The sequence below is a fragment of the Hypomesus nipponensis genome, chromosome 14 (genome assembly GCF_054491055.1).
Source record: "Hypomesus nipponensis isolate SF chromosome 14, ASM5449105v1, whole genome shotgun sequence".
In the NCBI taxonomy this organism is placed as follows: domain Eukaryota; kingdom Metazoa; phylum Chordata; class Actinopteri; order Osmeriformes; family Osmeridae; genus Hypomesus; species Hypomesus nipponensis.
This window is the reverse complement of record NC_140374.1, coordinates 17,396,803-17,413,687: the sequence shown is the minus strand read 5'-3', so window position 1 is coordinate 17,413,687 and position 16,885 is coordinate 17,396,803. Positions and strand designations below refer to the sequence as shown.

Sequence of the window (16,885 nt, the reverse complement as noted above, 5' to 3'; positions counted from 1 at the left end):
TTCAGCATGAAATGGAACCAGATGAGATTGGTAATGTCACACTTGAGAACCATGTGGTGTTTTTAACAGTCTCTGATTGTACATGGTAATGGAGAGTACAGCAAATGCATCAGTGTAGCTACATCCTGTACTAAGAGCTGCAGCGTAAGCCATTAGCAGACAAAGAGTCATAAACACTGTAGAATGGCATGATAAAGCCCCCATCGGAAGACTGCAGCTCACACCAGAGAAATCAATCTAACAATGGAGGAGGCATTAATAACTCACAGAAGAGGGACATACAATCAATAGAAAGGTTGTTTCCCTGAAAGAGTACACATTTATAAAGATACAATTAAATATGACACTAAAATATGCACTCCTGTTAAGAGCAAACATTTTCAAAGTAAGTCTCACAAACTAAAAGTCAAAAAGGCAGAGGATTAGTCATTGGAGTGTACAACTAAGATCTCTTCCTTTAGTTTGCCATTAAAATTCAAGCTACTGCATGTGATTCAGGTAGATTAAAAGATCATTATATAGCTCAGAATGATGCACACACAGGTGTAGACACAATGCAATAAGCATTAAATTATGTACATACTGACTTATTTAATTTATGTAATGTATTGAATCTCTTAAATAATGTTTAATACAAATCTAGATATGGGTATGGTCTCTTTAAATCCAGTCAAGCATAATCAATCTGACCTTAGTAATGTTTGCCTTTCTCTCCCCTACATTCAGCAAAGTTCTACCCTTTTAATTCCCAGCCGTTTGAGTCTGAAGCCATGGACATTGCACATAAGACCATTGTCCAACTTTCTGAAACAATGTACACCCTCTAAATTGCAGAATGGCTAAAGGATTTATTTGTAGGACACCACTGCTTACTTATTTTGCTACATGTGCGGATTAACAAATGAGCATGAACATGAGGATCCTTCAATAATCACACTATGGTGAGTTAATCACAATCATATGAATATTACATCCTATGCAGGGCATTTGAGTCAGGCAATAATTCTACCATTAAAACAAAATCCAAATTAACTGATGTAGACCCTGTTATTAGGATTATCTTTTTTAATCATTGCATTTTTAAAATGTATTACTAGTTTACCAGAAACATGAATTGCTATAACCACTTTGTTTTTTGAATATTACATACAGGCAGTCCCCAACACCTATGTGCTAATCTTTGCCTGTACCTGTGGGCTGATCCTGGGCATCGGCTTCTGTGCCAACTTACTGGTCTTCTCCCTGTTTGCCAAATACAACACCCTTCGTAAGAACCGTCTGGACATCCTGCTTCTGAGCATGGCTCTGGCTGACTTCCTCACCCTGCTGCTCATCCCCTTCACTCTGGATTCTGCCGTGAGACACTCCTGGCCCCTGGGGGACACTTCCTGTAAGGTCTACCAGTTTCTCATGGCCTTTTCTCTGGCAGCGAGCACCTACTCCCTGTGTGCCGTGTCCATGACCCGCGCCATGATCATCACCAACCCATACCACCCGCCTACCATGGACCTGGTCGTCCTGATGTTCATCCTGGTCTGGGCTCTAAGTTTCTTCATCAGCTTGCCCCTGCGTATATTTGCCACTAAGGAGAGCCTGGGCCCTGGGCAGGTCAACTTTACCTTCTGCCTGCCTACCATCCAAGAGCACCACTACCAGGTTATCCTCAGCCAATTTGTGCTCTATTACTTTGTCCCAATGCTTGTCATCGCCTTCAACTACGTTCGCCTAGCTGTCTTCCTTCATAAGAGTCCGGTCATGTCCGTAGCAAGTGCCAGGAACACCCGGCGTGCCTCTCTAATGGTGTTCCTGGCAGCGGGAACCTTCTCTGTGTGCTGGCTCCCAGGCTACGTGCTGGAGCTGTGCGTTTATTTGGGGCTGTACCACAACGGCCAAGCCTGGGAGATGTTTTACTTCACCTGCACAGTGCTCCAGTACCTACACCCCTGTGTCAACCCTGTGCTGTACGTACTGCTTTCTAAGCGTTACCGCCACCGGAGGGCAGTGTGGCTCTTTAACTGTAACAGGAACAGAGTGCAGCCGCAGGTCATCAGTGTCACAGAGATCTTCTAGAGAGGACAGCTCCTAGCAGCAGGGCTCAGCTGGCCTCACTGTTAGTAGACCAGAAACTGCTTATAACTGGGAGGATTGTTTTTATGTACATTTTTGAAGCAACTGTACATGTGTTGTAAACATGATGGCAATCTTTTGTTGATGAAACATTGTCTTGACATAACCACAAAACAAGTTGAATACTTATGTACTATAATTTTTACAGTCATTTTACATGTTAATAGTCCTAATGTTAAAGCAGTGAACAGTGTTATCTCACAGATACTGGGGAGTTTCCAGTCTGTAGGCGCTTCAAACATTTCCTTTGGATTTCCCAGTTTTGCTCTACTTCTTGTTGTGTTTTAGTCTTGCAGCCACAGAATGACATGGTCAATGGATAAAGTATAGGAGTTACATTATTAATATCTTGAAATGTGTGAATTATTAGTTATTCTGGTCAATCGGACTGTTTGGGATAACCCTATCCCTTAATCTGCAATGGTCTTCTGTGTCACATGCACTAATCTTTGACAGTCATTTTACACCCATGTTTTGCTGTCTAAACAGGCTAATCATGCAAGAAGGGAACCAAGTGTCCTTAAGGGTCACTCACCTTTGGAAACCGCCATCAACATGGTCAAATAAAGGGCATGAGGGGAGAAAGAGCCAGTCCGTCTCAATTGACCTTCTGCCAACAGTCACCTCCTCAGGAATAGTCTCCTTCTCAGACTCTGAGGATGGCTCCAATCTTTGAAAACAGATTTGAACACAAAACATTACTAAATCTGGTATCCTTATAGCACTACAGTAAAGACTGTTTCTTGTTCCTCCTGTAGTTCACCAGTTAGCTATTTACTCACCACAAACAACTTTGGTCAAAAACAATTTTATCTTGTGAAAATTTATGCATTCATCTGGGGTAGACCAGTAACCTCTGTGTTACGACTGCCTCCATTTGTACAATTGCAAAATTGTCATGGCTTTATTAGTGCACTTTCAAAGCAGACTTTATTTTCTATAGAATAGTAATAATAGATGACAAAGAAGGTTTGGTCAAATCTACTTGAGACAATTAGGAACCAAAACCGAGACTCATACACTCATTAAATCATTTTGGAGTTGGAAGACTTGAGGTGATGTAGCTAGACTCTTGAGACATTGGTTCATAACAATTTATTGAGAATAAAGTAAATTCTCCTTCTGATTGTCTTGTAAATCCTTAAGTCTTCTTTAGTCGGGTTGTCCCTGTCGTTCACACCTTATTCCATGCCACAGGCGACATTTACACTGTTGGCCCTGAACTGTGCTGCTTTTGCCTCCTCTAATACAAAACACACAAACACTTACAGCATATGTCATAGTATATTGATAAAGCTTCAGCATGTTAGCAGACTCAACGACTCTTTGTTAAGCATTGAATGATCAGCAGTCATATTAATCTTTGCTCCTACCTGATGGACTTCAACTGTAGATTTTCAGGGGCTGTGAATAATTTGGGGCTTCTCCCTAGAAAGAGGAGAATAAGATATTTAGAAAAAGCACACAGTACTGAACAGTGAAATACCCAATGATAGTGAATAACATAGATGATTACATTGTACTGGGGATAGTCTTCCAATGGTCTTGTCTCCTGCAGCAAACTCTGCCAGGCCTGGCAGTCTCCTGGGTCTAGATCGGCGATCCCGTGGCAGCTGTGAGGGGGGCAATGTGGGCCGTAGGTAGGAGGGCACACAATGAGGGGGCAGTCTTGAAGTACGAGGGCTGTTCATAACCCCACAGTCATAGCCTGGAAGGAACAAACACACAAAACAATCACCCAAAAAATTATAGACTAATTCATAAGATGCAGATTTAGTATGAATAGCATCTGAAAAACATCAGGGTTTTTATGGTTGTCAAAAGTAACACATTCCTACTAACTTTACCATTCAGGGTCTGTCCGAGAGTTAACTGCAGCCGGCTCCTTACATAATCCTCCATTATGTGCTGTAAATATTCAGACTGTAAACAAAAAGAAAGTAATGAATCATTCCACATACAAACATAAAGCAAACATTTCCAGACGTTTTTGAAAGGCACATACTATATTTATTAAATATGGTAATAGCAGTCCATTTGGATTAGCTGAAGGGTAGTGAAAGGTTATACCTTTGATGTCATGGCACTCCTATCAGTATTAAAGACTAGGTAGAGTACTGACACCTGAAAAGAGCATCACATGCACAAATCATGCATTAAACATGAAGTGTAGAAGTAGCAGTAACAGAAAAGTCCCTCATCAGACGATGGGGAGAAATAAACACAGAAATATTTCATGCATGCAGAGGGAAGCAAAATGCTTGACTATTTTTATGGTTGTTAATACAGGCCTATGGAGACAGTTCTCCTTGAAGGCTGTACCTTCTTGTCTGGGTGGCTAGACTCCAGAACGGGCAGTTGTCTGTCCTTCCATTTTGATAGTCTCACTGTAGAAGCCTTGAGCTACAACAAACACACAAAGTGATAGGAGGAGAAAACAAAGAGGAAGGAGGGGGGGGGGAGCGGGGGGGACATGACCACACCATTTCTTCTAGCCACAGTGTTTCTCCTCTCCCGTTTTTCTCTGAAATGCTTTCCTTTTCATCAGATTGGTGAGAGAGCTGGGCCAGGTGTATTTCTCGTAAGGACGTGCAGTATCGAGTGTGAAGTTATTTGAATAAACTAAGCGATGGAGCCATGGATCCCTCCAACTCACGCCGTTTGCCAAATCACAAAAGTATTTCATTTAAACAGAATGAATGGCTAATGAAATTGGTTCATCAGTGATATCGAGGGAACATTATACCCAACTCACAGGCTTTAATCCGTTGCCTTTCTCCAGGGTATCTTTGACATCATTCTCCTGAAATGTAAATCGATAGATGAACTGCAGTGACAAGCTTCCTGAGTACATCTTATTGACATGTTGATGCTAGTCCGTGTTAAAGAGCAGAGTATGCTTACCCTTTTCTCTTGTATCTCTCGACCTCGCAAAAGATTTGACATGTTCCTCTCCTTTTTGGACTTCAGCTTTTTAAGACTCGATAGCTGAAGCAAACGAGATGCAGATACAGTAATGTTAGCTGTCACTTCAAGTACAAGGCCAACTCATGGTTGATGTCACTGTAGTGGCTGGCCAGGCTTTGTATATTTTTGTCCACGCATAAACATAAGTAGTTAGTTACCTTACTGAAAGTTTGACGATGCAATGGAGGCCCATCAGAATCTGAGCTGTTGGAGCCACTGGTGCTGAAATCAGAATCAGAATTTGGTGTTATTCGCCATGTAGATTTACACAACTACGGAATTTACTGTCATACAGGTTGGTAACTGAACACATTTGTATAATTCAGTGTATATACGTTTTTCTTTTTGTAGTAAACAGAGCATCAATGATGGCTCAGTGATTACTGATGACATAAGGTTAAACCCTACCTGACATCACATAGTGAAGCATCTGTAGGCTCAGTGTCCACAGACAAGCCAGCTTGTTGTCTCACCATCTCCTGCAGCTCTCTCACACACACACTGTACTGCAAAGCAGAGAGACTGCTTGAATCCTGAATTCTTCAGATTCATACAAAAATTTGATTTTGATCTCTGGATCATAATGAAACAAGGGCAGATTTACTCTCAGACAAGCACCCCACCTTGGTCCTGTCGGGGTCACAAAAGTCCAGTATTGTGTCACAGAAGTGAGCCCCCAACATCTCTAGGTCCTTAGTGCTGAAATGGGTTCCCTTCCTCTTCCCTAAAATCAATAAGTCAAAAGTAGACATTTGAGTACTATGGATCCAAACCGCTGACAGTACTTTAACATGTGTGCAACAATAGCCCCAGCTAATTAATGTGTTGGTCACATATGTCTTCTATTATCTCATAAACATTCAAACGTAGTAGTAGTACAAGGTGTACCAATGCTGGAGCCACAGAAGGAGGTTTCTAAGGTGAAACTATTGAGGACACCCAGCCTCCAGAAAGCCACCCTGCCTGTGCCCTCCTTACTGCGCTGCACCTTGAACTTACAGCTCTGGAAAGTGAACTGAACACACATGATATTGTGTTATGCACATGTTAAGCAGAAAATGCATTGACACTTACGCTTTGAACTGCAGTACAAATAAGGAGAGGGGGGAATCAATGGTAGTACCATGTCTGGGCAGTTTTTGCTTAGCATCAGTGGGAAAACACGTTCATGTGGATGCCTGTCAGTCAGACGGGAGTTCTCACAGCCGTAGATGAAGACGTTCTGTTTACGACTGTGTCCGTGGAGGTCACAGTATAACAGCACTTTACGTTCCTCAGACAATCTGTGAATTCAATGACAAATTTCTACGATGTAAAAGTCAACAACACACACACTCTATTTAGTCTTATACCCACAGTGAGTGTACTAGCTAGAACAGTGACTGGAGGAGCTGTACCTCTGGATCATGGTGCGTGTAGCACAAACGGTGGGAAAGGAGTCCCTCAGGATGGATTTGTAGTTGCGGTTCAGGTCCCTGCCTGTCAGGGAGCAGCGGTAGTTCCCCACTATGACGCCGTCTGGATTCAGCATGGGTACCAGCTTAAATACAAAGGCGTTTCTGAGCACAGTGGCATCCGGCGAGTCCCCCAGTAGAAAGTTGAGGATTCCCTTCATCACCCACGAGCTGTTCGTCTCTCCAGGGTGGATTCGTGCCGTTAGAACTACAGCGGGCTTACTTGTGCCACCCTTTTCCACCTTCTTGGATGGATTGGTCACCGTCAGCACAGGAACTAGGTTCCCTGCTAGGGAGCGACACAGGGTCCGAACCTTACAGAAGCGTGAGCGTCGGGGGTCGCGCTCGATCTCTGATAAGTAGGCCCACAGGTTGGAATAGGTGTAGGGGTAACAGTGGGCAAAGTAGCAGGTGTCCTGGTCATAGGGGAAGAAGAAAGTCCAGGCTAGGGAGTAGCAGGGCTGACCTGAATGCTGGCGGCCATTGCGGTAGTAGGATACTTCTTGACCCACTCTGTGCCAGCCCACTCCCTGGAGCCTGGCTTTCTCCACTGAGTACAGCAGGGGAAGCTGGCCCTCTTCATAGAGGCTTGTCACCTTCAGCAGGTTGGTAATTGTAAAGCGGTATTGCACCCTTACTCGGGTGTTTTGCACCCGGAAGTAAAACCACTGGGTGTGCTTCTCTGTGTAAAGGTCGGTCCTCAGAGAAAGCTCATAATCAAATTCACCACTGTAAGAAAATGTTATTTCACAATACATCCATGTCACAATCAACAAATTATTTCTTAAAACTTGGGTTCATTCGTTAATAATTCTTACACTTTCACAGCTTTCAGCAGATTGCCACTCTCAAACCGGCCTTCAAACAGCAAAGTGGCGTCATCAGGCCCATTGAGGGACACTGCTGCAGGGGAGAGAGAGGACAGGCAGCCCCTACCCACACGAGAGCCAGAAAAGTAGTTCTCCTTGTCTGCTAAAAAAATAAATAATACAGAATATGTATGTGTTGAATGTAGTATTTTTTGGTATTCTTACCTGTGTGATAAACTACCTCCTTGTGTGTTGTATACAACGGTGCCTTCCTTCTCTCCTGGAGATCTCAGCCAATAACTTGTGTTGACCTTAGCACACAGACGCTCTGGGAAGGGAGGAGCCCAATCTAAACAAACAAAAGATACAGTCTTTGTCTGTGTTCACAATGTTCTTGCAAGGTTAAACACCAATATGATCTAATAAGAATCCAGTAATTGGTTTGAAACATCATCAGATGATTATAGCTTGAAGTGACTCACCAACATGAAAGACTTCTCCTAAGATTACCTCACATTCAAGAGGCCAGCGTGGCAGTGTCTGGGACACATTGCCAGACAAACCATACAGATGGTGAGGTTCTTTGAGATGAGGCACAGCTCTTCCTGACAAGTACTCAAAAAACACCTGGTTGGTTCTGGGTAATGGAAGCATACCAGCCACAGCTGTGAGAGAGAAAAAAATCTCTTTACAGCACATGGTTAGAATACAAATTGTGTCTACTCTTTTTTAGTCAACTAATTTAAACTGTCAATCTCTGTTTGTGGTCATCTTACCCTTTTTCTTGTGAGACGGGTCCTCCACGTCAAACTCCTTCACTACTTTTTCCTCCAACTCCCCCTTGTCTTCATTAAAAGATGAATAGTTGGGCGAGCAGGGCAAAAGCCCACCGACCTGGACTTTCATGTCATCGTCTGTGTTACCAGTGGAGTGGCGTGTGGAAACATATGCTTCCACTGTGGATTGATATCTTTATCCTCTAAAAATGCGAAAATAAAACTCATAATTGTAGCTTATTGTTGGTCGACAGAATATATTTTAATGTCAACCTTTTAACGGGATACAGCCTAAACATCACTTCAGCACCATCCACTATTGTCAGACAACCTTTTTTATGAGACATTTTGCAACACTGCTGCGCTATTTGGGTGAAGGCATATTACCAGAGCACTTCCACTGCTGCCTGGAGTCCCATTACACTCTATTTTAAAGTAGTTATCGCCATTTGACCAGTTTGCAACAACGAACCAAACTCTCCTTAGAGGCTAAAGGTTAAGAAATGGATGAGACGGTGCCAGTTTACTAGTACCAAAATTAGCTTTTCAACCAATTAACAATTAAACAGAAATACTGAACAGTGGGCTATTAGTGCTAGCCGACTTTTCTAAGGGTAGTCTACAACTAGTATTACAATCTTTGTTAAATAATACTAGTATACTATACTAATACTATAGTAGTATTATAACAAAGACTCATATTATTACTGGCACAAATACCAATGCCTTGCTTCATTGAAAAACTATTTTAGATGATGAATTATTGACAATAGATAGCTAGAATCCTGTAGGTATTTAGCTACCAGAGTCTTTAGCCTAAAGTGGAACTGCAAAATGGTGAATACTGTGTAGGCTATTATACTCGCTCAACATTTGGCATAGTCATCTGCAACGCCACACACGCGACATGATACAGCTAAAGTTACTGCCAAACTGCTAGGCTAACTAGTTGGCTGGCGAAATTAGATAACGTCGTTGGCACTGCCAAGTCAATGCGAACCATAGTCTATGGCATAGACTACCCCTCAATCCCATAGCAATATCCATTAACGCATAACCTACCGCAAGACTGAAAGCATGCTTAATTCAAGCTGTTTGAGACTTCCTATGTCCGGCTTCGTATTTGAGCTGGTCTGAAATGGCTGGTAATTTGGCTGAGTTTGTACCGGTTGTTCTGTCACCATGACAACTAGCATGGCGCAAAAATACCTGTTTGTGACATGTGGCATGTGTGTAAATAACTAAATTTAGAAAGGTAAAATGATTGTTTGCTGTAACACTTAAGGGAAACACAATTAATTTACACACTGTTTTGTGGCACAGTGCCAATTCCACCAAGAAGGTTCTGGGATTGACTAACGCTTGGGGCAGCGTTCACTCTTGTTCAGGTGTTGCACCGAAAGCTGTGGCCCATCAGAAACTGTGACCGCATCATAATTCGCGGTAGTAACATGTTTATCTGAATGTAAATAAAATATATTAAGGTAGCCTACATTTCCTCTGAAATGTTTCTAAACATGTATTTCTTTGTGACTGCATGCACGAGTTACATTTGTAATAACCTACCTAACCTTACACTAGACCTACATATAAAACCTTAAATAATCATATTCTACTGTAAAGAAAAGAAAGAACGAAATACGTAATGGACCAGCACACTGGGTAAATTGTCAGAAAATGTGATCCCATTGTAACTGCTTAATAAAGGAGTTAAACTTGTACACATTAACATTGTACACGCACGGGCAGACGATGTCACAGTTAGCAGTCAGTTTCTGATAGGTTGCAGCTTTCGGTGCCAAACCGGCACTGTTTGGTGCTCAGGTGGGCCCGGGCCTTTCTGGAGTTTGCATGTTCTTCAGTTACAAGATACTGCTGCTGCTGTCAGATAGGAACATTCTCCTCTACTGGATAATGACACCAGTGCATTACATGCATTGCTTTGCACATGGCGTATGGAGGATTCCATAATCTAATGCCTTGAAAAAAAACATGCAATTAAAATGTATTCAACACAGAAAATATCCTGCATAAAGCATGACTAAGCCAACTGAAAATATGTCATGTGTATTCAAATGTATTCAATTTTTTAAACATTGAAAGAAAACAATAATGTCATCTTGTCAGTTTTCTGCTCAAAAGTTATCTATTTACTACAATACCATACAACCATCAAATATGTGTGGTAATTTGTTGTCATACTTTGTTAGTTGTTTTAACTGTGACAGCAATATCTTTGGAGATATGTTTATAAGGATATACCCTTGAGGAGAAGGAATGGGTCTATTGCCATGAGCTCATCATTCCATGTGCAGTCCAGCCCAGTGTTGCCTGTTTATTTATAGACCTCTCTAAGGTTCCCTTGCAAAGGGTTGCTCTCTGAGCTGTAACCTATTTGGTTACAGGACTTCTCTAGTGTAAGATGAAAATGTGTGTGCAAAAATACTAAGGAGGGGTCTTTTGATTTATAGGTTGAAGTTCATGAGACCCTGTGTGTTCTTGGTATTCTGATATTATATAATATGTATGAGCAGCTGTATCATAAAGAGTTCACTTTTAGAAGATTTGTTGTAGACAAATTATTTGAATAAAAATGTAAGACACATTTGAGGAGGAATTTAATTCTGTTCACTCAATTTATTAGTTAAGAAGCTCCATGGGGAACCAGGATTATATTAATTATTACAAAAATAAAGCTTATTCAATTTAAATCCTACCTGTGTCTCTGTATTGGAACTGATACCCCTTCATATACAAGTGCTTTGAGGAAGTCCCCATGCTGTCTACAAAAAAAGGGTAAGATTTGATCAAGTAGCGAAATCATAATCCGGAATAAGCATGAGGACCAAGCATGCAGAGCATATTCCAATGAACCAAGCCTCCTGGATCCGGGGTGTCCTGTTTCTCCTCTTGCTATATGCCTGGTCACCTATAAGCAAAAACATGGCCATCAACTTCAGATGACAGTTTTCTAAAATTGGTGGCAATCAAAACCCAGGAACTGGCATGTAGCTCGACTGGGGTGTCTCCTTACTAGAAAGTAAGGCTTGGTCCTGAGACACTTCAGGGTGAAGGTGTCCTTCTCATACACTAGCGGCAAAAGTGAATATCATAAACACAGCCTAAGTTTGATTCAGCCAACAATTTCACACTCTTAATTAATAGAAATTGTGCTCATTCTTGTCATTTTAACATTTCATATTTAAAATACATTGGACAGGACATATAAGCTGTGAATGCAATCACAATGACACACGTCAACTTCAATATAGGATTTGAAACTATGTTGTAATGACACATTGTCATTAATTCTATCCATACGAAAAGTCTTGTAAAAATCTGTACGGGAAAGTCAGACAAGTATGCTACCTGTCACACATTAGCTACATCTAGGTTCCTTTAAAGCATTTTGTTGACCTGACTTTACTATTTAACCTGTACATGAACAGCAACAAAAAAAATCTTAAATGAAAAAGTTCACAAAAGAAACCTTGGTCTGAATGGTCACTGAAACAAACTGCTTCATGGCTGCTCAAGTCACCCAGGCACTCATCCTTCTCACTGAGGTCCTGTCATCGCAGTCCCTGCACTGCATCCATCAGGCCAAGTCAACTGCCCCCTATTTCATGTCCAACAACATAGTTGGCATGAGAATGAAATGATCTGAAGGCCGTTATCTGGAGCTGTTGACTGCAGTCTGACTTGCTAAAAATCCTGTTTTATAACATATGCACATTTGCACTTTACTGTAATATACTGTACATAGCATGCCAAGAGCAAACACACACATAAACACCTGCCGAACAAGTCAAGGAAGTCAGACAGAAGTTCTAAGTGATTACCTCATGTCTGTAATGGAGAATGCCCATCTGAATTCATAGTGTCAGATATCACTGGAGTTACATAAAACTGAGTTTTGGGAGGCAAACACCCCACCATATCTAATATCTACCATTCCAGGACCCTACAACTAATGACCATCAGCTAATCACATCCTTCCCACACCTTCACCTAAGATACACTCAATCTCAAGAATAGTCATTATGGCATATACAAACATGCACCCTTCTCCTAGTCATTACTCTTCTCCTTCCAGTCTTCCTCTGCTTTTCCAGCTTTGATTATGTAACCAAGTCGATTTGGTTAAACTCACTCCGCAGTATAAATACTGACCACCCGCACCATTGAATTGCTGGGCTTTCAGTGGCATTTCTGGATAAAGCAGTTCTTATGAAAGGGGGTCAATTGCGTGCATGAATAGCCAAGATTGAATACCGAAGTGGGCAAGTGAGGAAGGAGGAGATACTGACAAGTGACACAAAAACACCTATGACATTTAGTACTTTCCAACCATCTTTGAGATTAGCGGAGCTCCGGGAAACCACGGTAGACACCCCCAGTGCCTGTCATTCATTCATTCCTGACATTTCTAGAAGTACATCCACTCAATGACATGTGTTGTTGGTGTGGTCCTTTTTCATTTGTGAACATGTGTATAAGCAGAGTATCTTACATTTGAATCAATATTGTCATTTCACAAATATAATATTTATTAAATAAAAACAAGCATAATTATTGACTGGTGATTATTGACTTGGAGGTCAATACATGCAATACAAGCACATGACTGACCCCACTTCAAATGTTCATATAGTGTAGTTGTGTAGTTTTACATTGTGTGTAAGGGAGGAGTGAGCAGTCATTTAAGATCTTGACTTGAGTGATGAACCATGCATTTTTGGGAAATTTACCAATTTGTTCACCATCTTAGTTGTGGGGATGGTAGATTAACTGAACTTAATATTAAATTGGGCAAAGTGTACATACAGTGTTTACACCCAAATCTCTCAATGACCTAAAGGCTAGGTAGGTCAAATTTCTTCCAGGGGCCCCATGTTCCAAGTTGTAAAATGCAACCCTTTAAGCACTGGAACTGGGGAGTGTTATTTTGGCTGTGGCTTCCTTAGGACACTATTCTCTGTGGGTACTCAAGTGTCAGTCATGCCAGCAGTTTCCACTACCGCATAGTCCACAAGGAGTTGCATAGATTTCTACTTCAATGACCTTCAATAATTAATTTACAAAAACAATAAATTCAACAAATAAAGACCTCAAATCTAAAACCAGTTTTACTTGTCTTTATTCCGTTTTATATTATATTAAGTGAGAATTGAGTATAGGGTCATTTAAAAGTTTGACTATCATCAAGGCAACCATTGGAAAACATTTCTGTGGAAGTGGAGTTTACTAATGGTTTGCTTTACTACAGAGAAAGAGTGACAGGGACTGTGCAGCAGTGTCATCAAGTCAGTCAACATGGGGAGGGCTTTGGGGTTTAAAATAGTGATAATATGCCTGTCATCTGTAGCCTACACAGCTATGAGCAAGACGAGGAGAAGATCTTTTGACAATTAGTAGAACATTTCAAAAGGACTATTTTTTTTAGAGAATAGCTTTTTTTCTGACAAGACTCAGCACATGATGGGGTCAACTTTTTCCTGAGCGCTTATGTATAAATGCACGTGGACATATATACTGAAGAGAGGGGACTTCACACCTGAGAGAGCGAGTGTAGGGGCCTCGGGGTGAGTGAACAATTACCCTTGGCGGGTAAAAGATGACTCTAGTGTCCCAAGAAAACCAGGATGAGACTGTGGTAGTTGCTCCCTTATTCCAAGATGTGTATGACTTGGAACAGGCTGACCAGGAGTGCAGCGAGAGGATCGTGATAAACGTATCTGGGTTGCGCTTCGAAACTCAATTGAAGACACTCTCCCGTTTCCCTTCAACGCTCTTGGGAGATCCACTGAAAATGATGCGCTTCTTTGATCCTCTGAGAAATGAATACTTTTTTGACAGGAACAGACCCAGCTTTGATGCCATCCTGTATTACTATCAATCTGGAGGAAGGCTTCGGAGACCCGTCAGTGTACCTGTTGACATTTTCATGGAAGAAATTACATTTTACGAAATTGAGGAGGAGGCCATAGAAATGTTCAAGGACGATGAAGGTTTGATAAAGGAGGAAGAACGTCCAATGCCCAACAATGAGTTTCAACGCCAGATATGGTTGTTGTTCGAGTATCCTGATAGCTCAGGGGCTGCAAAAATGATAGCTATAGTTTCAGTTATGGTGATTTTGATATCCATCATAATTTTTTGTCTAGAGACGTTGCCAGAATTCCGGGAAGAACACAGTGTAGTGTCTAATCATCTTGTTTCAAATGGAACTACCCACGAGAAAAAAACTAATCATTTTACGGATCCATTTTTTGTGGTTGAGACTCTCTGCATAGTGTGGTTTTCCTTTGAGTTTCTGATGAGGTTTCTGTCGTGCCCTAGCAAAGCAGCTTTCTTTAAAAACCTGATGAATTCTATTGACGTCGTTGCTATTGCACCTTATTTTGTCACTCTTGGCCTGGATCTCGCTGAAACCAAGCAGGGAAACAGTCAACAGGCAATGTCTTTAGCCATACTCAGAGTTATCCGTCTGGTACGAGTCTTTAGGATTTTCAAACTGTCGAGACACTCCAAGGGTCTTCAAATTCTCGGCCAAACTCTTCGTGCAAGTATGAGAGAACTTGGACTGTTAATATTCTTTCTGATCATAGGGGTTATTTTGTTCTCGAGCGCGGCTTACTTTGCGGAGGTTGACGACCCACAAACTGGATTTACAAGTATCCCTGCTGCATTCTGGTGGGCTGTGGTGTCCATGACCACAGTTGGGTATGGAGACATGTACCCAGAAACTATTGGAGGCAAGATAGTGGGATCTTTATGCGCCATCGCTGGGGTGCTTACAATTGCCTTACCTGTCCCTGTCATCGTATCAAATTTCAACTATTTCTATCACAGAGAGCATGACCAGGGGGAAAATACTAAATATACACACGTGACATGCGGACAGCAACAAGCATCATTCGGGGAATTCAAATCAAGTGACAGCATACAGTCGTTTAGGCCTACTAAAACAGAATACCTGGATGATGGGAACGATTTGGATACTATGCGATATTCAACCTTCAACCCCGTTGAAACATACACTGGCAAACTGACAGACGTTTAAAAATGAGAATATAGGGCCTATCTATCTTGGTAAGTGCAATAGCCTACTGTTAGGCTATAGGCTATTTGCAATGAAGCGTAGCCTACTGGTCCATTTGTTCTTTTATTTGCGTAACCTATAGTTTAGACATTTATCTAAGATCGTATTTCATAAGTTAAGTCATGATAGCCTACATCAGCTGTGTTATCTATGGACACCTAGCCGATTAAACAGGTAGTATGGAGCTAATGTTCCCGGCACTGCGTTTAGGGGTTTGCAACCCTTCCAAATATCTGAACAACTAGCGCCACACTGTGGTTACATTGTGATGGCGCAGACTTCTCAGGTTAGACATTTTTTTAAAGATAGAAATATACTTAAACACTAAAGTAGAGATCTATCTAATTTTATTATAGACTAGATGTAGGCTAGGCTGTGTATTGCACTTGTATATATGTGAATATAAGTGATTTATGGATGTTGCAGAAGTAAAACAGTTTCAAGTGCACATTAGGGCTTCCTTCCTGGATTTCCGATTGTGAACGGCATGTTGCAAGACATTGCTGGAAAGTTGTTTCCTGGTTGAAAATGATTGAACTCTCCAGAAGTTATGATACCTTTTTCTTCAACTTGCAGGAGTCTCGAGACAAGGGAATACTTCCCTTTCTGCCCCTGAAAGAAAATCCAGACATTCTCCAGTCCAGATGCTAATGGCTTGAAAAGTATATGTTGTATTTAATCCTACATTTTGGCCTGTCCTCAAGGCCTTCAAGTTGTTAGACACACTACTTGAGATTAATTGATGTAGCCTATAACGTTGTGAACCTAGCCAATGCAGGCATAGCCTAATAGGCTATAGGTTCTGTAATAGAAATTCTTTAGATGAATCGCTTAGCCTAATATAAAATTACAGATCTATTTTTATAACATATTATTTGTACATGTATATGATCTTTTGATAAAATAAATAACTTGACAATAAATTATTTTACCAAAAATAATTGCCAGCTTTAACAAGGCTATATTCTAAAATATTACGCACGTGGTTTCAAACTGTGTGGAAAAATGCAAGAAATGAAGGAGAAAGGGGGAGTCTTCTAAAAGTTCAGACCTAGTTTATATTGTAGTACATTCCTTTAACTTAATGAAAGTGTCATGTTGATGTAGGCTACGTGATGTAGGCTACTCCTCACTTGCCTCTAGGCCTATTAGCAGATTAGAGAGCACTGTGATGATTTGGGCATGGGTTAAGCATAATTCAAAAACGTTGTCCTAGAATGAACTCGCTGCTGTGTGCCTTAAACTTAAAACTGTATTGACTGACGGGATAACGCCGAGATAACGGGACAACGCCGAAAAGGCTATAGATAAACGAGAAATAATCTTCCGCAACGCTCGCAGTGCGCTGTCCATGGTGATGAAGCCACTCCTTGGAAGACGCTTATTTCTCTCACACCACATAAACCTGAGATGTATCAACTGAAAAGTGACTTCATCGTAATCTTACAGATATATATATTTAGGCTTTTAGCCTAATTATAAAGTCTAATGATGGAAACAATATTAGCCTACTACACAAAACAACGTTCTTATTTACATTCTGACTCAGCTAAATAAATGGATTAGCCTATTATTGAACCAGCTCGCCACCAAAGCAGATCTTGCGCCAATGCTGGCACACAAATGTTCTTGTTTTTGTGGTGTAGC

General features: G+C 41.2%; 3 protein-coding genes across 9 annotated transcripts; 2 read left to right on the top strand and 1 right to left on the bottom strand.

The window, feature by feature from the left end:
• The first annotated feature begins 6 nt into the window (after positions 1 to 6).
• Positions 7 to 2,100, top strand: LOC146258887 (galanin receptor 2a). The gene is made up of 2 exons (XM_084671857.1): positions 7 to 30; positions 1,153 to 2,100. Exons 1-2 carry the CDS (start codon positions 7 to 9, stop codon positions 2,068 to 2,070), a joined length of 942 nt encoding a protein of 313 aa, XP_084527983.1. The 3' UTR covers positions 2,071 to 2,100.
• Positions 1,952 to 9,343, bottom strand: LOC146258886 (cytosolic carboxypeptidase 2-like). Of its 7 annotated transcripts, none has more exons than XM_084672487.1 (22): positions 9,196 to 9,343; positions 8,134 to 8,336; positions 7,840 to 8,022; positions 7,599 to 7,706; positions 7,367 to 7,520; positions 7,015 to 7,277; positions 6,492 to 6,837; positions 6,218 to 6,377; positions 5,983 to 6,109; positions 5,718 to 5,818; positions 5,503 to 5,600; positions 5,253 to 5,316; positions 5,032 to 5,115; positions 4,883 to 4,930; positions 4,450 to 4,530; positions 4,198 to 4,251; positions 3,975 to 4,050; positions 3,644 to 3,835; positions 3,501 to 3,555; positions 3,308 to 3,370; positions 2,663 to 2,797; positions 1,952 to 2,416 (listed from the first exon to the last, which is right to left on the bottom strand). In XM_084672487.1, exons 2-22 carry the CDS (start codon positions 8,261 to 8,263, stop codon positions 2,395 to 2,397), a joined length of 2,544 nt encoding a protein of 847 aa, XP_084528613.1. In that variant the 5' UTR covers positions 8,264 to 8,336; positions 9,196 to 9,343; the 3' UTR covers positions 1,952 to 2,394. The 7 variants fall into 7 exon arrangements, 6 of the variants coding, with proteins under 6 accessions (XP_084528613.1, XP_084528611.1, XP_084528608.1 ...); XR_014729743.1 differs by having other exon boundaries at positions 1,963 to 2,108; positions 2,330 to 2,416; positions 6,492 to 7,277; XM_084672485.1 differs by having other exon boundaries at positions 6,492 to 7,277; positions 7,367 to 7,480; positions 7,583 to 7,706.
• Positions 9,344 to 13,708: 4,365 nt separating this feature from the next.
• kcna6a (potassium voltage-gated channel, shaker-related, subfamily, member 6 a) lies at positions 13,709 to 16,149 on the top strand. Its single transcript, XM_084672476.1, has 2 exons — positions 13,709 to 15,228; positions 15,815 to 16,149. Exon 1 carries the CDS (start codon positions 13,751 to 13,753, stop codon positions 15,197 to 15,199), a length of 1,449 nt encoding a protein of 482 aa, XP_084528602.1. The 5' UTR covers positions 13,709 to 13,750; the 3' UTR covers positions 15,200 to 15,228; positions 15,815 to 16,149.
• Positions 16,150 to 16,885: the final 736 nt, after the last annotated feature.

What these genes read in the sequence shown, in the direction of transcription:
- kcna6a (XM_084672476.1), top strand. Translation starts at nt 13,751, where the DNA reads ATGACTCTAGTGTCCCAAGAAAACCAGGATGAGACTGTGGTAGTTGCT.
- LOC146258886 (XM_084672482.1), bottom strand. Translation starts at nt 8,263, where the DNA reads ATGAAAGTCCAGGTCGGTGGGCTTTTGCCCTGCTCGCCCAACTATTCA. An exon ending in AAGGCAACGGATTAAAGCCT is followed by an intron (nt 4,531 to 4,882) that starts GTGAGTTGGGTA and finishes TGTTTGTTGTAG; the next exon opens with CTCAAGGCTTCTACAGTGAG. An exon ending in CTACAGTTGAAGTCCATCAG is followed by an intron (nt 3,371 to 3,500) that starts GTAGGAGCAAAG and finishes GTTTTGTATTAG; the next exon opens with AGGAGGCAAAAGCAGCACAG.
- LOC146258887 (XM_084671857.1), top strand. Translation starts at nt 7, where the DNA reads ATGAAATGGAACCAGATGAGATTG. An exon ending in AATGGAACCAGATGAGATTG is followed by an intron (nt 31 to 1,152) that starts GTAATGTCACAC and finishes TATTACATACAG; the next exon opens with GCAGTCCCCAACACCTATGT.